We start from the raw sequence: 18,600 nt of genomic DNA on the forward strand, positions 1-18,600 counted from the left end.
TTGAAAATTGGAGCGGACCTCACGCATCAAATTTTTCCACCATGGGAAAAAATAGATTTTTTTGAATTTTTCTAGTTTTTATTTTGATTTTTTATTCAACGCAGGTGCAGATGAGCCCGGGCTCAGAAAAGGATTTTCTTTATAATGTTGTCAATTGATCAATAAAGTGCCCACGTTAAAAAAAGGATTGTGGGCCAGGCCGGGAGTTAGATCGAGCCAATATAATTGGGCACAATTGGCTGGGAACGGTTTATACACAAGACTATAGGAGAACGCCTCTACAACGCTTAATGGGCTACTTCGCGTAACAGCGCTCACACTTTGTCTGCATGGGTCCGCACAATAATAATCGATCGCTCCTCCTCCACACTCGCTCGCCCGCTTGCTCAGGTAGTTTTCTTGGCTCAAATTTTCCTACAGGGTTGGTCTGCCGTCTAGGTAAAAAAGGATCGCTTTTTTTATTTTGAAAAAGTTTGCGAATTTGAAAATTGTTCATGGAATTCAAAGATTCATGAAAATGCAAAAGGTTCAGGAATTTTTAAAATGACACAAATTTGAAAAGTTCACAAATTCGAAAATTGTTCACAAAATTCACAAAAAGTTCATGAATTTGAAATAATTAACAAAATGCAAAAATGTTCATGTATTCAAAAAAAGATCACGAATTTGAAAAAAATCACAAAAATGAAAAGGTTTGTGATTTTGAAAATTGTTACGATTTTAAAAAAAGTCAATGAATTTGAAAAAAATGAAATTTGAAAACCAAAAATATAATAATGAAAAACAGTACAAAAACCTGGAAAAAACAAAGATAAAACCGGCCAAAAGCTTATAGAAGCTTTACATGAACCAGAGGGAACCACAGGTTACAGCAATACAGCGCCAAATAGGGTGTCGCAGATTATACACCTTAGTGAATGGGATGCAGACCAGCGGCCCAGATTCCGTGCCCACTGAGTGTCGTGCACAAGAATGATTATTCGGATAACTGACTGTTTTATGTACTTACTGCCTTTTACACGGTGGCAACGGCTATCAACCCAATTCCATGTATATATGTTCATGCATTTATCCACTTTGCATGTGCTAGCCTCTTTCTTTTTTCATGCAAGCTTCTCCCAACATGAAATGCTTGTCACATGCCACAAAAAGGCCACGTGGTTAAAATGCCAAGTAGATCATAAACGACATGCTCAATTCAACAATTTTAGATACAACACAAAGATACAAGCCACTAGGACAGTTATACAGTACCTAGCTATAACTTAATTAGATACAAATGCACTGAGACTGTCGTAAGTGTCACATATTTAGATGTTTTAATCAGCTTGCCCTATTGGCTTTCCCACAGTAGTGCCAAATAGGAAGTAGAACTGGCAACCGAAGCAGGCACTGGAATCGTCTGGAAGCATCGCTATTCACCAGAACTGAAATGAATGACAGTTCTTTCGAGAGGGAGACTAAAACCTACTGTTATACATTTTAGGTTTTCCTTTCAACCGTGTCATTTTGGTGCAAACCTGCAGCACTATCTGAAGTAGGACCACTAACATGATAAGAATAGGACTGGCATACTATGTACCTGAAAGTGCATCCTTCAGAGATTCAGCATACAGACGTCACGTTTTCAGTTAGAGGGTCAGGTTCCGCGAGGCATGCATCCATGTGCTCGGATATCAGACCGGTCAGAGCTTGGATTAAAGACTGCGGATCAAATATGACACCCACCTTCGTGTCGCGTACAGATTTCACGGTTAACTGCAACATACGACAGCGAAATGACTGATTTTAGTAAAAGCGTAGTGACTACAGAAGCTTGTGACCAATGCCATACAGGTCAAGGATCCAAGACAAAGCAGCAAGTAGAGAATTAGGCATCAACATCAGTCATGATTACGGTAAGGTCTAAGGGGACTATGACAGTTTTTATGGCATAAAAGTTTGTAATGTTGTGATTCTAAAGTAAGCTTGTTTAACCAGGTTTATCTAAAAAAGCTGCAACATGAAACAGTGTAAAATCTGCATCAATTACCATTATTTAAGCAACAATGAACTTATAATCTGATCTAGATTCTGTTTTACATAATGGGGATGAAGATCTATAGGTGCAACTGGATTGTGCGATGAAAATCCCAAGCAGCATGGAAACAAATTAAAAACTAGTGTACCAACAGGTTCCAAAGTGGGAAACAGTGTAAAATCTGCATCAATTACCATTATTGAAGCAATAATGAACTTATAATCTGATCTAGATTCTGTTTTACATAATGGGGATGAAGATCTATAGGTGCAACTGGATTGTGCGATGAAAATCCCAAGCAGCATGGAAACAAATTAAAAACTAGTGCTCGTTGAACTCCTTCTCGGCAGCCACCCTCGCCGCTTCGTACTCCTTATGCTCATTGAACTCCTTCTCCGCAAGCCACTTCTTTACATGCTCATCCAAGAGGGTTTCGTCTGCCAACATGATCTTCGCATCCTCCGCGTCCCATGCGAGTTGCAACCTCTCCTTCTCAAGCTCAATCTCAACAAATTTCTTAGCCTTCTCGAGCTCCCATTTGATCGCCGCTTCTTACTTCTCCAACTCGATCTTCTCCCTCTCAATTTCCAGCTTCTTCTCCACCCTCTTCCGGTCCCCATCCATCTTCTCCTTTTGCGCATCCAACATGAGCTTCTACCTCTCCTCTTTCTTGTTCTCCCTCGCCGAAAAAATGCCGGCCCATGTGGAGGACATTTTTGTAGCCGCGCCGTCACAGGAGGACCTTGCCTTCTCCCACTTGTTTCCCGTGACTTGTTGCTTATCCTTTGGCACGATGGCTCTCCCATTCTCGACAACAATATCGTCCTCTTCATCGTCCAACCCAATAGATTGGTGGGAGCTTGAGCCATCATTCCTCTTCTTGCCGGCCTTGAGATCGGCCACAAGTTGTGTCCACTTTGGCACTCCATTCGATATGATCCAACAATGGCTAAAAGCAAACGGCTTCTCCGTTTCGTGATACAAAGTGGCCGCCACCACCGTCTATCAAACATATGTATGAGCACAAGAATGCAAGCATATGCAAATGATGACGAAATGAAGCAATTAAGCTTGCGTGAGTTGCCACTCCCGTCCCACTTTGAGGGCGTTTGGTTACTTGTGAGTAGTAGTCGACGTACTTGTTCACTTCCCCTTGAATGATCCCCCATCGATGTTGGAGAGATGCCACATTGCAGTTGGTCACGATAGGATGCGGCTCCCCATATTCCTTTTGTTCGTGATACTCCATCTAAATCTTCTCCCAATACTTGTTCCCTATTCGCTCAGTGCCGCAAATTGGATCCATTGTTGTGGCCAACCAAGCTTTGACCAACAAGATGTCCTCAAAAGTTGAGAATGCCGGACCTCTTGTCTTCGTCGTCTTTCCCTTCTTCTTCTTGCTCGGATTGGGATCAGATGTTGTCCCAATTTCAAATGCGGTGCCCCCCAATTCGTACTCCATTTGAATCAGACCTTGATTGTCATTGATCATGTCCGACAGGAACACCTCCTAAATGATCATGGTTTGCAAGCATTCATCATGTCTGAAATGAACTAGCGGTCTACGCAAAACACTGAACATGCCATATGCAAAGTTGATCGGACAGGAGCAACAAAAACATACTGACTCTTGTTGTGTCATTCCGTCAAACAGGTTGTGGGCAGCCCGGGAGCCGCCGGTTCCCGTGCTCATCTGAGCCCGAACGAGCTGCGGCGAGTGATTACGTCCACCGCCAGCATCTGCCTGGGCAGAAAGCTCTCCGGAATGCCCCAACCAGCTGTCAGATCCTCCTCTGTCCCAACGTGGTCTGACAACGCAATCCGCGTTGGCGGATGGATGGATGGGGTGCTGGGTTCCGGGCGCGGCGGAGGCGACGGCTGCTCGTCCATGTCCGCATCTCCCTACGCCGCCGCCGCCACTTCCCTCTCTCGCTACAGGCGTCGCCGCATCTTCCGGGCGATGTTCTCCGGCTTGCAAGATGAAGCCGAGGACGGGACGCCGACGGACAAGGCGAACGCAGTCTCTGTCACGGCGATCTGGGATGGGTTGGACGACATCTTAGGCGGCGAATCGGGACCGGCGGTGAGGATGGGGAGCAAGGGTGGCGGACAGCGAGGGTGTGGGTGCGGGAAAGGTAGGAGGGAGGCAGAAGGAGGAAAGGTTTGGTGGATTTGGTGCAAATTATGGTGGGGTAGGGCTGTTGGGTCCGACGTGGCGGACGCGCCCGGGCGCACTCGGGCGCCCCCATATCCGCCCCATATTTGGGCTGGATCTGAGGGGTGCCGGTCAGCCCGGGCGTTTGAGGCCCGTTTAAGGAGCCCATCTGGGTCGCATTTTTGTGACCGGTCACTGACCGGGCCGTCCGCCCGGGCGTTTGAGGCGGGTTTGGGGCGCCCGGCTGTAGATGCTCTAACTAGTTGGTGCCTTCATTCACAAGGTTGTTAATTTAGAACGCAAATAGGGGAGAAATCCTACTAAGCATGGTAATTCTGTAAAAAAATCAATAAGCACCATTGCAGCCAATAGAATAGAACTACATACCACATGAAAAATTCCTTTAGATGCCAAATTTTCAACATCTAAAGGAATTTGGCCTCCTTCAGGAACCAATATGGCATTAACATAGTCTTTGGGCTGCACATAACAATAAAAAAATTATGCAGGGAAATATTATCCACTAGCATTAAGAATTAATATCCACATTCAGAACAGAATGCTTGCATGCTCAATAACTACGTATCAAATAGCATTACGCTCAATTACAATCATCATACGATGAATTATTTTTAAAAGCATTGTCACAAACTTACATGATACTTTAGACTTTTGTCAGGATCACCATATGTCCGATTTAGAGAATCCGTAATTGCAGTCACAAAGCCAGAAGCAGACAGCCCAATAGTTTCTCTATCATGTGATCCATTTAAAAGAAGTACCTTCAATTTGAAAATATTTTGGTGAGAGCAATAATAAGAGCTAGAAACTCTATGGACTGCAAGAAATTAAAAAGACATAAAAAGAGCAAAAATCCACCAGTTCATCACTTCTCCCTGAGCCGCCACACACAACGATTCACCCCGAGCCGCCATATGCAGAGCCACGGGTACGTCTCTCCCTCGACTCAACATGGTATCAGATGCCGGCGACAGCGGGGCCTGAGGACACGCCAATGTTTTTAAGGCAGTAAGGCGAGGCAAGGCGCTGAGGGCGCCTCACCGCCTAAGCGCTAAGGCATAAGGCAAGGCGGACGCAGCAGCAGAATAGAGTAGAATTTGGTAGCAACTAGGCATACACACCTTGCAGTTGCTGCTAGTTGTGAGGGACTGAGCAGAGCACTAAGCAAAGGAGCATAGTTGGCTAGCTGCGTAACATAGCAGGCACAAGCAGAGGAGCATAGCTGGACAACTAGCATGCTACATAACAGAGAAGAGGAGGAGATCTGCCGGAGAGGAGGGGGAGGATCTGCCTGAAAGGAAGGGGGATGCTGCCGGAGAGGACTGAGGAAGAGGGGGGGAAGCTCACGCCAAAGGTGGGGTTGGGGAAAAACTGGAACTAGTTCGATCTCTCTCCCCCTGCTCGTAACTGTTGGCGCCCAGAATTCTGGTTCCTGCCCTTCTCTTCCCGCCCATAATCTGTTTCCCGCCTGAAGCCCCAGCTTTGCCTGAGGCGTCCTGATTAGCTGCTGCGCAAGAGGAAGGAGAAGTGCTGAAGTGATGTGGTGCTGCTGATTTGCTTCTACTGCTACTGATTGCAAGGGGAGAGGAGGAAGCACTGAGGCTGCTGCTGGAACTACTGTGGAGGCGTTGCTGCTGCTGTGTGTAGCTGGTCAGGAAAATGGGTGAACCAAAAGGCCTTGCTGAGTCTGTCGAGAAGCCCACTCTGTTCCTCGCGGGCTCGAACTCTGGTACCATCATTCCTCGACAGGAAGCGGCTCAGAAGATCTGAGTTGTCGCCCACGGACATCAAGCCTGAGGTGACTACCAATTATCTGAGCTGGGCTCGGAGGGCATTGCTGGTTGTGGAGCAGAAGGAGCTTGATGGGCACTTGTTATTACTGTTGAAGAACCAGGAGACAAGACTAGTGCGGAGGGAAAGAGGTGGAAGGTCATCAACTCTATGCTTATTGGGTGGTCGTTGAACTCGATGGTGCCCTCCATTGGACGCTCTCATACGGAAGACTCTGTCCACCCAGTACTCTGGCAAGGGCAATGTCATGCTCATTGCTCAGATTGATGGGAAGACTAGTCGGTTGCGCCTAGGTGACATGTCAGTGATATCATATGTGGCAGAGCTGCAGGCTTTGTAAGCAGACCAGGATAACTGTGATCCTCTGGAACTCTGATGCGGCTTGCATCGAGTCAGGGCACAAGTGAATGGCATGCAGGCGTGTGGTGGAACTTTTGGAGGGGCTCAAAGGTTGCTTTGATGGCAGGAAGGCATCCCTGCTGCACCAAACTCTCTTGCCTACTATTGATGAGGCTATTGCAGCGATGACTCAAGAGGAGGCGTGGCTATCTCTTGAGCAAGCAAACTTGGAGGTTGTGCCGGATTTGGCATTTGGAGTCACTAAGCGCACCTGTGGGGAAGTAGGTCACCTGAAGTGGGGACTGTCCAACTTGTGGCAGAGGCAGGGAATCAGAGGGGGGAGTGGCAGAGGCAGGACTGCTAGAGGTGGAGGTGGATACTCGGGGAACTCAAGGGATCAGACTACTATGGGCAGAGGTGGATACTCGGGAAACTCAGGGGTCGGAGGGCACACGTGGCAGTTGAAGAGGACAATTGGCCTATGGAGACTTTGCTCACTGGGCCTCCACTAATGACGGTAATCCTGAAAAGGCATCTCTTGCTACTAGTGAGAATGATTCAAAATGGGTTCTAGACTCTGGAGCATCTAAGCATGTTGCGGATAAATTCTGTGTGTTTGAGTCTTACAATAAGCAGCCTCCTACTCACAAGGGCACTACACAAATTGCCGATGGTACAAAATAGCCTGGTCGTAGGGGTTGACGCAGTAAAGTGCACTTCGACCATCTCCTTATCCTCGGTTTTACGTGTGTCAGCTTTTCCTGTCTATTTGGTCTCTTCGAGGGCTCTGATTGATCAAATAGACTGTTGTGTGACTCTAGACAAGTTCGGTTGTTTGATTCAGGACGGCCAGATGAGCCAGACGGCTGAGACTGGCACCAGGCATAGGGGGCTCTGGTGTGTGGACCAGGGGGTGCAGCTTGGTGTGTGTTGCGACCATGGAGGACAAGGAGAAGCAGACGATGATCCATCACTGTAGGATGGGACATGTATCTTTGATAAGATGAGTAGAATATTTCCAGATGTTATGTGTGGAATAGGCAAGGCAAGTTGACATGTGACACTTGCGAATATGCTAAACACACGAGATTTATGCTTATTCATTCGGATGTCTGGTGTCGGTGAATGGAATGAAATATTTTGTTACCTTTATCGACTGTTATGACTTGGATTTATTTGATGTGTCACAAGGATGAGGTGCTTAGCTGTTTTTAGAACTTCCACGCCGATGTGAAAAATCAGTTTCACATGCAGGTGATCAAGATTGAATATGGCATGGAGTATGTGAACAACACCTTTGGGCGCTTCTTGTCTGACCAAGGTATTCTTCATGAAACATGGTGTCCTGATACCCCCTCCCCAAAACGGTGTGGCAGAGCGAAAGAATCTTCATGTTTTGTAAGTAGCTCGCTCGCTCATGTACACGATGAATGTGCCCGAGTTCTTGTGGAGTGAAGGAGTCATGCCACCCACATACTCGATCAACCGGACACCTTCCAGGATACTAGGTATGAAATCCCCAAGTGAGTTGTTTGTAAAAAATAAGTTTGCCGTCCCTCCAGAAGTTATTTGGCAGTACTTGTTTTGTTCGGGATGATAGACCATCTGTTGGGAAATTGGGCCCACAGGCAATGAAATGTGTTTTTATGGGTTATTCCTCTAGTCAGCAGGGGTATAAGTGTTGGAGTCCCTCTGCGAAACGCATGTTTGTAAGTATGTGTAACATCCCAATTTTCCTAAATTAGGGTGTTAATAGATCATTCATATGCATCTCATATTTTTTCCATGCATTATTTGCTTTTTCTGAAATATTCAAATCATTATGCAACTAAAGGCAATTTATTGAAGCGGAGATAACATGACTTCTCCCCTGTTATTAAAAATGTTCATAATGTGCAGAATATTATTTCCAGTTCATTTGATAAGTTCTGGTATTTTTCTTTATTCAGAATATTTTATTTGAGTGTTTTGTTATTGTTTTGTGTGGCCTAATGCATAAAATGACTTTTGAAAATTTGCATTAGGTGAGGAACTAGTGTTCCTGTAGTTTATAGCTGTAGGGCTATTTTGACTGTGTGTCTAGGTATTTTTATTTAGAATTTATATTGTGTATATTTTTTTGTTCTGCTGCTGTCTTTATTTTAAAAAAAAACACCAGCCAGCCAGCGCGCAGCGCAGAGCACTGCACGGCCCAGCAGCCAACCCCGCGGCCCAGCTCCCACCGCTGCAGCCCACCTAACCGTGAAGCGGTAAGCACAGAGACTCAAATCCTTCGAGGTTTGGTCGTTACAGATGGTATCAGAGCAGTGTGTTGATTGTAGGACGTGACCCTAGAAAATGGATTAGAAAGCCATAGGAGTGAAAATTATTTTATAAAACTAGCTATACTTCTTGCTGTTTATTAGTTAACCCCTGAAGTATCTTGAACAGTTAAGTAGGAACTAGTGCTGAGACCATCATTCATGCTTGTTTTATATTGCAATGTTATCGTGTTAGCGTATCTGATTATGCCCACTTTCGTGGTATGAAGATACTAGATTGTTTGCTTGATTGGTAGTTGTTTGTTAAATTGCTTAGTGTCGAAATTATATATATATATATATATATATATAATATTATTATATTGTTTGTTGTTTGTTTGTTGGTGTTATTCGTTGTTGTGTTTTATTGCCTTCATCATATTATGCATATGAGTAGAATATATTTATATACTAGCAAGATGCCCATGCCTTGCACGGAACATCAAGGTGCATTTATATGAGTAGTTTATCTTGTGAGAGAAAAGGATGAACAAGGAAAGGCCTTATTTGCAAATATAGAGAGGGGTGTGGGTATCTTTTTGCAAAATTGCCATAGTTTCCTTCCTATCCGTCAGATATAAATCGGACGGCCTATATTGCAGGATGGCAGGCACACCATCATCACCAACTCTGTTTTTTATAAGAGTAGAGATACATAGTCTTTGGCCCTATTATATCTATAACTCATCTATTCTTGCCCACCAGATGCCGCCGAGGCGTGATACTAGACGCAATGGTTCAGGAGGAGTACCAGGACGGCTCATCACGGATAATATCCTGCTTGCTTATGAGTGCACACATTATATGCAAAACAAGCGAACTGGGAAGGAAGGGTATGCAACAGTCAAGCTTGATATGAGTAAGGCCTACGACCGGGTGGAGTGGAGGTTCTTGGAAAAAATGATGGAAAAATGGGTTTTGATAAAAGATGGATCGAGAGGATCATGTTGTGCATTTCATCAGTGGCGTATAAGGTAAAAGTGAATGGGTCCTATACTGATGTGATCATCCCAGAGAGAGGATTAAGGCAGGGCCCCATACCTATTTCTGTTGTGTGCTGAAGGGTTTTCCTCGCTGTTGAATAAAGCCGATGCGGATGGTAGTCTGAAGGGTATACAGTTATGTAGTGCTGCCCCAAGTCTCAACCATTTGTTGTTTGCAGATGATTCGTTGGTACTGATGAAAGCCAAGGGCGAATGTGCCACAACTCTGCAACACATACTTGACCTATATGAGAATTGCTCGGGACAGACAATTAACTTTGATAAGTCTTCTGTGATGTTTAGTAAAAGCACGAGGAGTGCGGACAGACATGAGGTGTTAAATGTGCTGCACATCCGAGGCGAGACGAAGAATGAAAAATACCTAGGACTCCCTGTTTATGTTGGTGCTGCAAGATCAAAAGTCTTTGAATATCTTAAAGATAGAATTTGGAAGAGAATCCAAGGCTGGATTGAGAGACTACTTTCAAGGGCGGCGAAGGATGTCTTAATCAAAGCTTGTGCACAAGCTATACCCACTTTTGCCATGTCCTGCTTCAACCTGACAAAAACATTATGCGAACAAATGGGATCCATGATCTGTAGATATTGGTGGGCTCAGCAAGATGATATGAAGAAGGTCCACTGGTTGAGCTGGGAGCTACTGACTAGACCGAAGAGCAGGGGCGGCCTTGGGTTTCGAGACCTACACGGATTTAACTTAGCCATGCTGGCCCGGCAGGCATGGCGGATGCTCACAGTCCCTGACTACTTGTGCGCTCGGGTCCTGAAAGCCAAGTACTACCAGTCTACTTCCATTTTGGAAGCTGAACCGAAGCCGGGGATTTCCTATACCTGGCGAAGTATATTGAAGGGAGTGGAACTGTTGAGAGAAAGTGTCATATGGAGGGTCGGAGATGGAACAAACATAAACATGTGGACTGACCCATGGATTGCTAGGGACGGGACACAGCGACCTCGGACACCTCGTGGGAACTGTGTGCTTACTAAAGTAGCAGATCTCATTGACCCTGCTACGATGACATGGGATGAGGATCTCGTTCGAGATATCTTCTGGGCTGAGGATGCTAATATAATTCTTGCTACGCCAATCAGGGAAGATTTTGAGGACTATCATGCATGGCACTATGATGGGAAGGGTCAATTCTCTGTTAAATCTGCATACCAAGTGTACGTCAAAGGACGTGATGATGTGGCGGTGCCAACCTCTGCTGAACCAGTGCAAGAGGATGTTGATTGGAAAAAAATCTGGGCAGTGCCCTGTCAGCCCAAGGTGCAGCAGTTCCTCTGGCGCCTTGCACACAACAGCCTACCAGTAAAGATGAACATCCGGCGAAGGGGAATAGAATGTGAAACTCTGTGTGTGTGCTGTCAGAGACTTGATGAGGACGGAAGCCATCTTTTTCTTAGATGTAAGGAGGTTAAAAAACTATGGAGAGAGGCGCAACTGGAGAACATCAGGCAGCGGCTTTGTGAGTGCAGGAATGCGCGGGAGGTGGTACAACAAGTGATCACACTACGTGAAGAAGAACAGTCACTGGTCGCTTGCATGCTTTGGAAATGGTGGGATCGTAGAAATAAACTAAATAAAGGGGAGAAGGTGTGTCCGGTAGAAATAGCAGCAGTGCAAGCGAGGTGCTGGTCCCAGGAATATGTGCAAATCAATGGGAAAGAGCCCAAGGGAGGGGTCGAAAGGAAAGAGTGCAGATGGACTAGACCTGTGGGTGATCAGCTCAAGATTAACATTGATGGTGCGTTTCAGGGGAGTGTGGGAACTGGTGGGTGGGGGTTTGTGATCCGTGATAGCAGGGGAGATGCTGTTGGTGCGGGAGCGGGGAAAATCGCGCATGCGATCAGTGCCGTACAGACTGAAGCTGAAGCTTGTTTTTGGGCATTGGTGGCCGCTGCAGACTGGGGCATCTCTAATGCGGTTGTTGAATCAGACTGCCAGATTCTCTTGCAGGCTGTGCAAGGCACTGACCATGACCGTGCTCCTGAGGGAGTCATCTATAGAGACATTCGTCAGTTCGTGCGTCTAAACTTCGTTTCCTTACAGTTTCTGTTTGTCCCACGAGAATGTAATAAAGTCGCTCATGCCATGGCGGCGATGGGATGTACTGGCCAAGAGCCCTACCGGATGTGGTTGGGGGCCGTGCCGAACAATGTCTCTGTCCTGACGGCCAGCGATGTTGCTGCGCCAGGTTGAGTAATGGAAACGTAGATTTCCACTCTCAAAAAAAAAGGAGGAGACAACAATGGCAATGACGTGCCGCCATACATACAGCAGGTTATTGAGGGGCAAGCTCAGTTGATCCAATTGCTTGCTCAGAACCAGAACAATAACAACAACAATCCGCCGCCACCACCATCAGTGGATATGCTTACCAGGTTCTTGAGGTTGAATCCTCAGAGATTCTCCAGTTCCCCTGAACCTATTGTGGCTGATGATTGGCTCTGTGCAGTCAATAGGAACCTGGAGACGGTTGGATGCACTGATGCAGAGAGGGTGAGGTTTGCCTCACATTTGTTGGAAGGTCCTGCCGCAGCTTGGTGGGACAACTACTTGGTCACTTATCCCATTGCTACTATCACATGGCCTCAGTTTCAGGATGCTTTCCGTGCTGCACATGTGTCTGCTGGTGCTATGAGTCTGAAAAAGGAGTTTTGCAGCTTACGCCAGGGAGGTCGCACAGTTAATGCGTATGTGGAGGAATTTAATAATCTTGCACGTTATGCTCCTAATGATGTTAACACTGATGCAGCTAGGCAAGAGAAATTCTTGGAGGGCCTAAATGATGAGTTGAGCCTTCAGTTGACAGTGGCCACTTTTAGGAATTGCCAGGATTTGATTGATAAGGCTATTGTGCTGGAGGGAAAGCAACAGGCCATAGAGAATCGCAAGAGGAAGTACAACAACAATAACAGATATAATTCAGGACCACAGCAGAAGCCACGCACTTCATATCATGGTAATGGAGATAATGGGCATAATCATCATGGAGGTAATGGACATAATCATCATGGAGGGAATGGCCACCATCATCACAATGGGCACAAGAGTAACAGTGGCAATGGTAGAGGTAATGGTAATGGTAATGGTAATGGAGGAAATAATAACCAGAGCCTCCAGAGTATGCCTGTGCAGAGGGATATTAGCCAGGTTCAGTGCTATAAGTGTAGGCAGATGGGCCACTACTCCAATGCTTGTCCAGAGAGCAAGAATGGTAATGGGAATTCAGGAGTCAGCAAGCCAAACCCCTTCCAAACGGGTCATGTCAACCATGTTAATGTTGAGGAGGTCTATAATGAACCTAACGCAGTGATTGGTAAGTTCTTGATTAATTCAGTACCTGCACTTGTTCTTTTTTATACTGGTGCATCGCATTCATTTATTTCAAGGGTATTTGTTGATAAACATGGATTGCCAACCAAAACCCTTAGTATGCCTATTAGAGCGAGTTCCCCACGAGCTGAGATGATAGCAGGTGTTGGCTGCCATCAGTTGACTTTGTCTATTGGGAAGCATGTTTTTCCTACAGATTTGATTATATTGAAGTCACAAGGTCTGGATATTATTTTGGGTATGGACTGGATGATCAAATATCAAGGTATTATTGATTGTGCCAGTCGATCTATTACTCTCAGCGCACTAGAAGGGAAGAGGATCAAATATGTATGTAAGTATAAGCGTAATCAGGTACAAGTGAACTCTCTTAAGGGGGCTAGCGTGGAAGAGGTGCCGGTTGTGAGAGATTATCCAGATGTGTTTCCAGAGGAGTTGTCAGGTACGCCACCAGATAGAGATATTGAGTTTCTTATTGATTTAATACCAGGCACTGGACCTATTGCAAAGAGACCATATAGAATGCCTCCTCAAGAGTTGGAGGAATTGAAGAAGCAGATAAGAGAATTGCAGGCACAAGGATATATTCGCCCAAGTTCATCACCTTGGGGAGCTCCAGTTTTGTTTGTGGAGAAGAAGGATGGGACCTTGAGGATGTGTGTTGATTATCGTTCTCTGAATGAGGCAACCATTAAGAATAAGTATCCTTTGCCTATGATAAATGATCTATTTGACCAGTTGGAGGGAGCTACTGTGTTTTCTAAGATTGATCTTCGTTCTGGTTATCATCAGTTGAAGATTCGTGAGCAAGATATTCCAAAGACTGCTTTTACTACGAGGTATGGGTTGTATGAATATCATGTTATGTCATTTGGATTGACAAACGCTCCTGATGATATATTGGTGTTCTTGGAGTTCTTGGATATGATGAACAAGGTATTTATGGAGTTCTTGGATAAATTTGTGGTTGTTTTCATTGATGATATATTGGTGTTCTCCAAGAATAAGCAAGAGCATGAGGTGCATCTGCGTTTGGTATTGGAGAAATTGAGGGAACATCAGCTATATGCCAAGTTCAGCAAATGTGAGTTTTGGCTGGATGAAGTAGCGTTCCTTGGACATGTTGTGTCAGATAATGGAGTTGCAGTTAATCCATTTAAGGTTGCTGCAGTTACAGAGTGGGAGACACCCACGACAGTTGGAGAGATTCGCAGCTTTTTGGGCCTTGCGGGTTATTACAGGAGGTTTATTGGGAACTTTTTCAAAATTGCAAAGCCTATGACTGAATTGTTGAAGAAAGAGAAGAAATTTGTTTGGACTGACCCATTTGTTGCAAAACCTATGACTGAATTGCAAAGCCTATGTCCCATTGGGTAACATGATCCGACCCATTTTAATACTAAATTCTGCATAAAATAGGGAGTAGTAATACAATAAAATATTTTCAAATAGCATCATTTAGCGGTAGAAATTTTTAGTATATTAGGATGTCTAGATTTTATTTGTTCAAAGGAAAACAAGGCATATTTCTATTTCTATCATCAAATAAAATCTAGAAATATGAAGCTAAATTTTTGTAACTCTAGAAATGTTCAAAGATCTTCGCGTACTACCGGCCTAAAAGCCTTATTCACCTAGTGGCAAAGATCTTCGCCAAAGTGTTGTCCCTACGACTCGCCCCGAAGCTGGACAACCTTGTGAACCGGAGCCAAAATGCGTTCATCGCCGGCAGGAGCCTCCACGACAACTTCATTCTAGTCAAGTAATCGGCCCGGCTTCTCCACCAGTTGGGTGCCCCGCGAGTCTTGCTCAAGCTTGACCTTGCGCGGGCCTTCGACTCCCTGGCTTGGCCCTTCCTCATGGAGACCCTGCGCCAATATGGCTTCGGAAATAGATTTATGGAGTGGATCGCCATCCTCCTATCTTCGGCAAGCACACGTATACTGATGAACGGTGAGCCAGGGCCACCTATCTAGCACCGCAAGGGGCTCCGGCAGAGTGATCCTGTGTCACCACAGCTTTTTGTGCTCGCCGTTGACATCTTGGGCAGCCTCATCAAGCACGCTATTGACATGGGAGTCATGGCGCGGCTACACCCGAGGCGCTCCATTCCCACTGTGTCGCTGTACGCGGACAACGTGGTGCTATTCTGCCACTGCTCGCCCAGTGACATCATCGCCGTGCGTGAGGTCCTGACGCTCTTCGGCCGCGCTTCCGGCCTAATGGTGAACTACGCCAAGAGCTCCGCCTCGCTGCTGCACTGTGACACGGACGAGGCGACAGCAGCACTTGCGCACCTAGGCTGCCCCATCGTCAACTTGCCGATCACATACCTCGGGATCCCCCTCACGGTAGGTCGACCAACTGCTGCCCAACTGGAGCCCCTAGTTGATGGGATTGCCGGCCGGCTCCCTGCTTGGAAGGCCAACCTGATGAACAAGCCTGGGCGGCTTGCGCTGGTGAAGTCTGTGCTGAGCGCCATCTCCATGCATCAACTACTCGCCTACGCGCCGCCAAAGAAGACGCTTCGTCAAATTGAGAAGATTGAGCATGGCTTCTTGTGGGCCGGCCGCGCTGCCGCTAATGGAGGCCACTGCCATGTCAACTGGCGCCGTGTTTGCCGCCCCATATCGCACGGAGGCCTAGGAGTCCAGGACCTGGAGCGCGCTGGCCTTGCTCTACGGCTATGATGGCTATGGTTCTCGCACACTGACCATGAGCGCACCTGGAATGGCCTGGACCTACAATTCTTTGCCGAGGAGCGAGCGCTCTTCTTCGCGTCCACCACAATGACCCTCGGAAACGGAACAACGGCATATTTCTGGGAAGACCGCTGGATAAATGACAATCCATTTGTGAGATCGCCCCGGCACTTTACAAGTGCATACCCAAACACCAGCGCAAAATCCGGACCGCCGCTGAAGGACTGCAAGGCCATAGCTGGGCCAGGGACATTCATGGGACCTTGGGCATACACGAGATTGGCCAGTACCTTCAAGTCTGGCTGGCAATCAAGCATATCACGCTCTCGGACACCCCTGATCAGCTAGTTTGGAGATGGACGGCCTCCGGTATATACTCTGCTAGCTCATGCTATCTTGCCACCTTCCAGGGATCCATGACTTGCTTCTCGTGGAAGCTCATATGGAAGAATTGGGCGCCGCCAAGAGTGAAGTTTTTCCACTGGTTGGCCAACCAAGACCGGTACTGGACGGCCGACCGCTTGGCTCGACGCGGTCTCCAGCACCAGCCACGATGCCCACTCTGTGACCAGGCTCCCGAGACGATGCGGCACCTCCTCTTGGAGTGTCCCTTCGCCAGGCAGACTTGGCACGAAATCCTATCCTGGCTATGGATGACCACTACAGGGCCAAGCCACGAAGATTCACTCATGGACTGGTGGCTGCAGGCAAGGCAAAACACGCCAACACTGATGCGTAAGGGCCTAGCCTCCATTGCTCTGTTGACACCATGGATGATCTGGAAACAGCGCAACGAATGCATCTTTGAGGGCGCCCAACCCCTGGTTCAGGTCCTGGTCTCGAAGATCAAAGAGGAAGCCGAGCAGTGGGCAAGAGCGGGCGCCCACGGCCTACGCGTCATTCTGCCGCCCACCTGGGACGTGCACTAGTTTCGCTGATCCTAATTTGTAACTGACCTCTTAGGAGGATTGTATCAAAACTCTACCTTTTCAATGCAATGAAATGCAAAAGCCCTTTGCATTTTCTCAAAAAAAAAATGTTCAAAGAAAAACAAATGAAATATTAGTAATACAATAAAATCCAGAAGTATTGATCATAAATGTCTAGATTTAGTATATTTGTAACTTCAGAACAAATGGAATTTTGGTTAATACCTAATTTTTTTCGGATAAACGCAAGGCTAACATCCCTAGCAAAGGCATATGCTATCGACTATCGTAATGGCATAATACAACATATGCAACCAAACTTGGGTCGACCCGCTTGTCCCGACGGGCCAATGATGACTGGCTTCTTTGGCCCAGTTTGCGTATGAAGCCGACCCAAGACCCATTGGCCTTGAAATTTTGGGCTGGATCAATGTCCCAATGGGTATTGTCAGCTCATTCCCATCTTGAAGCTCATCGGACATAGTGGAACTGCCCATAGCGTTGCGAAAGGGAACACATGAAGCGGCAAGGAAGGCTCTACCATGGGATGATGCTTGTGATCACCATGACATTGGCAATTTTGTGTCTTATGAGGCTTTGTTTCTTTCCTATAGAGTGTTGCCTCTCTACAAACTGTGTCAACCCCAAAGGGTTGGAAGGCTGCAAAGCAAAATCCAAAGTGGCGTGAATCATGATAGAGGAGTTGGAAGCACTGAAGAAAAACAAGACGTGGGTGCCAACCACATTGCCAGCAGAAAATTAAGCAGTGAATTGTAACAGGATCTATACCGTGAAGCAGAATCCTAAGGGGAAGGTGGAATAGTATAAAGCCAGATTAGTCGCCAAGGGTTATAGTAAAACTTATGGAATTGACTATGATGAGATTTTTGCTCCAGTGGCAAAGATGAACACAGTAAAGATGTTGGTTTCCTGTGCTGCAAACTTTGGGTGGAAATTGTACCAATTAGATGTCAAGACTGCCTTCTTACATGGTGACTTCCAGGAAGAGGTATACATGGAGATACCACCATGTTTTGGTACACAGAACAGACTACGGGGAAGGTATGTAGGCTGAAGAAATCCTTCTATGGACTGAAACAATAGCCGAGGGAATGGTCTGATAGGTTCAGACAAGTTGTTTGTGATATGGGGTATGGTCAATGTAACGGTAACCACACAGTGTTCTATGGACACTCTGATCGGAAGATCGCCATTCTTGCAGTTTATGTGGATGACATTATCATCACTGGAGATGAGGAAATAAAAAGATTGAAGGGGTGACTGAGCAAGGAGTTTGAGGTAAAGGACTTGGGCAACCTAAAATACTTCCTTGGCATATAAGTGGCCCAGACGGAGAAGAGAATATCTTTGTGCAAACGTAAAAAACCTTGGACCTCTTGAGTGACATGGGCATGATGGTATGTCGTGCAGCCCCTACTTCAGGAGTGGCCATCTTGACACAGTGCACAAAACCCTGAGATACTTGAAGGGGACTTCAGGAAAAAGGGTTGTACTTTGCAAAGAGTGGACATCTTGATGTGGATGGCTATAATGATTCTGATTGGGCCAGTTGTCAAGAGGTAGAAGATCAACATCAAGCTATTGTGTGTTTGTGGGAGGAAATTCAGTGTCGTGGAGAAGCAAGAAACAGACAGTTGTGTCTAGATCAACAGCAGAAGCTGGGTATAGAGCTTTATCTCAAGGGTTGAGTGAGATGCTCTGGGTGAAGAACCTTCTGAGAGAGTTGAAACTTCTGAGGAAGGAACCTTGAGAGTGTGGTGTGACAATCAGTCAGCTATAAGCATTGCCAATAACCCAGTTCAACATGATAGGACAAAACATGTGGAAATTGGTCGCTTCTTCATTAAGGAGAAAGTTGATGTTGGGATTATCAGCCTTACTCATGTCAGCTCTGGGCAGCAGATTGCAGATTGCATGACAAAGAGACTGCAAACAAAGGACCGTAACTTGGCATGTGACAAGATGGGGTTGATAGATA

At 46.3% G+C, this 18,600-nt stretch overlaps 1 protein-coding gene across 3 annotated transcripts in view; it reads right to left on the reverse strand.

The window, feature by feature from the left end:
- Window positions 1-1,158: 1,158 nt before the first annotated feature.
- The window catches only part of LOC119268372 (uncharacterized protein YNL011C-like), a 26,212-nt gene continuing 8,770 nt past the window's right edge, over window positions 1,159-18,600 (reverse strand). For 2 of the 3 annotated variants that reach the window (XM_037549986.1, XM_037549984.1), the window contains 3 exons: window positions 4,832-4,957; window positions 4,563-4,655; window positions 1,159-1,758 (listed from right to left, as the gene is read on the reverse strand). In XM_037549986.1, the coding sequence (XP_037405883.1) occupies window positions 1,606-1,758; window positions 4,563-4,655; window positions 4,832-4,957 (372 nt within the window). In that variant the 3' untranslated portion in view covers window positions 1,159-1,605. Of the gene's footprint in view, window positions 1,759-4,562; window positions 4,656-4,831; window positions 4,958-9,667; window positions 9,836-18,600 lie in introns of those variants that run through there. The other variant, XM_037549988.1, reaches the window with a different exon arrangement.

The sequence above is a fragment of the Triticum dicoccoides genome, chromosome 3A (genome assembly GCF_002162155.2).
Source record: "Triticum dicoccoides isolate Atlit2015 ecotype Zavitan chromosome 3A, WEW_v2.0, whole genome shotgun sequence".
NCBI lineage: Eukaryota > Viridiplantae > Streptophyta > Magnoliopsida > Poales > Poaceae > Triticum > Triticum dicoccoides.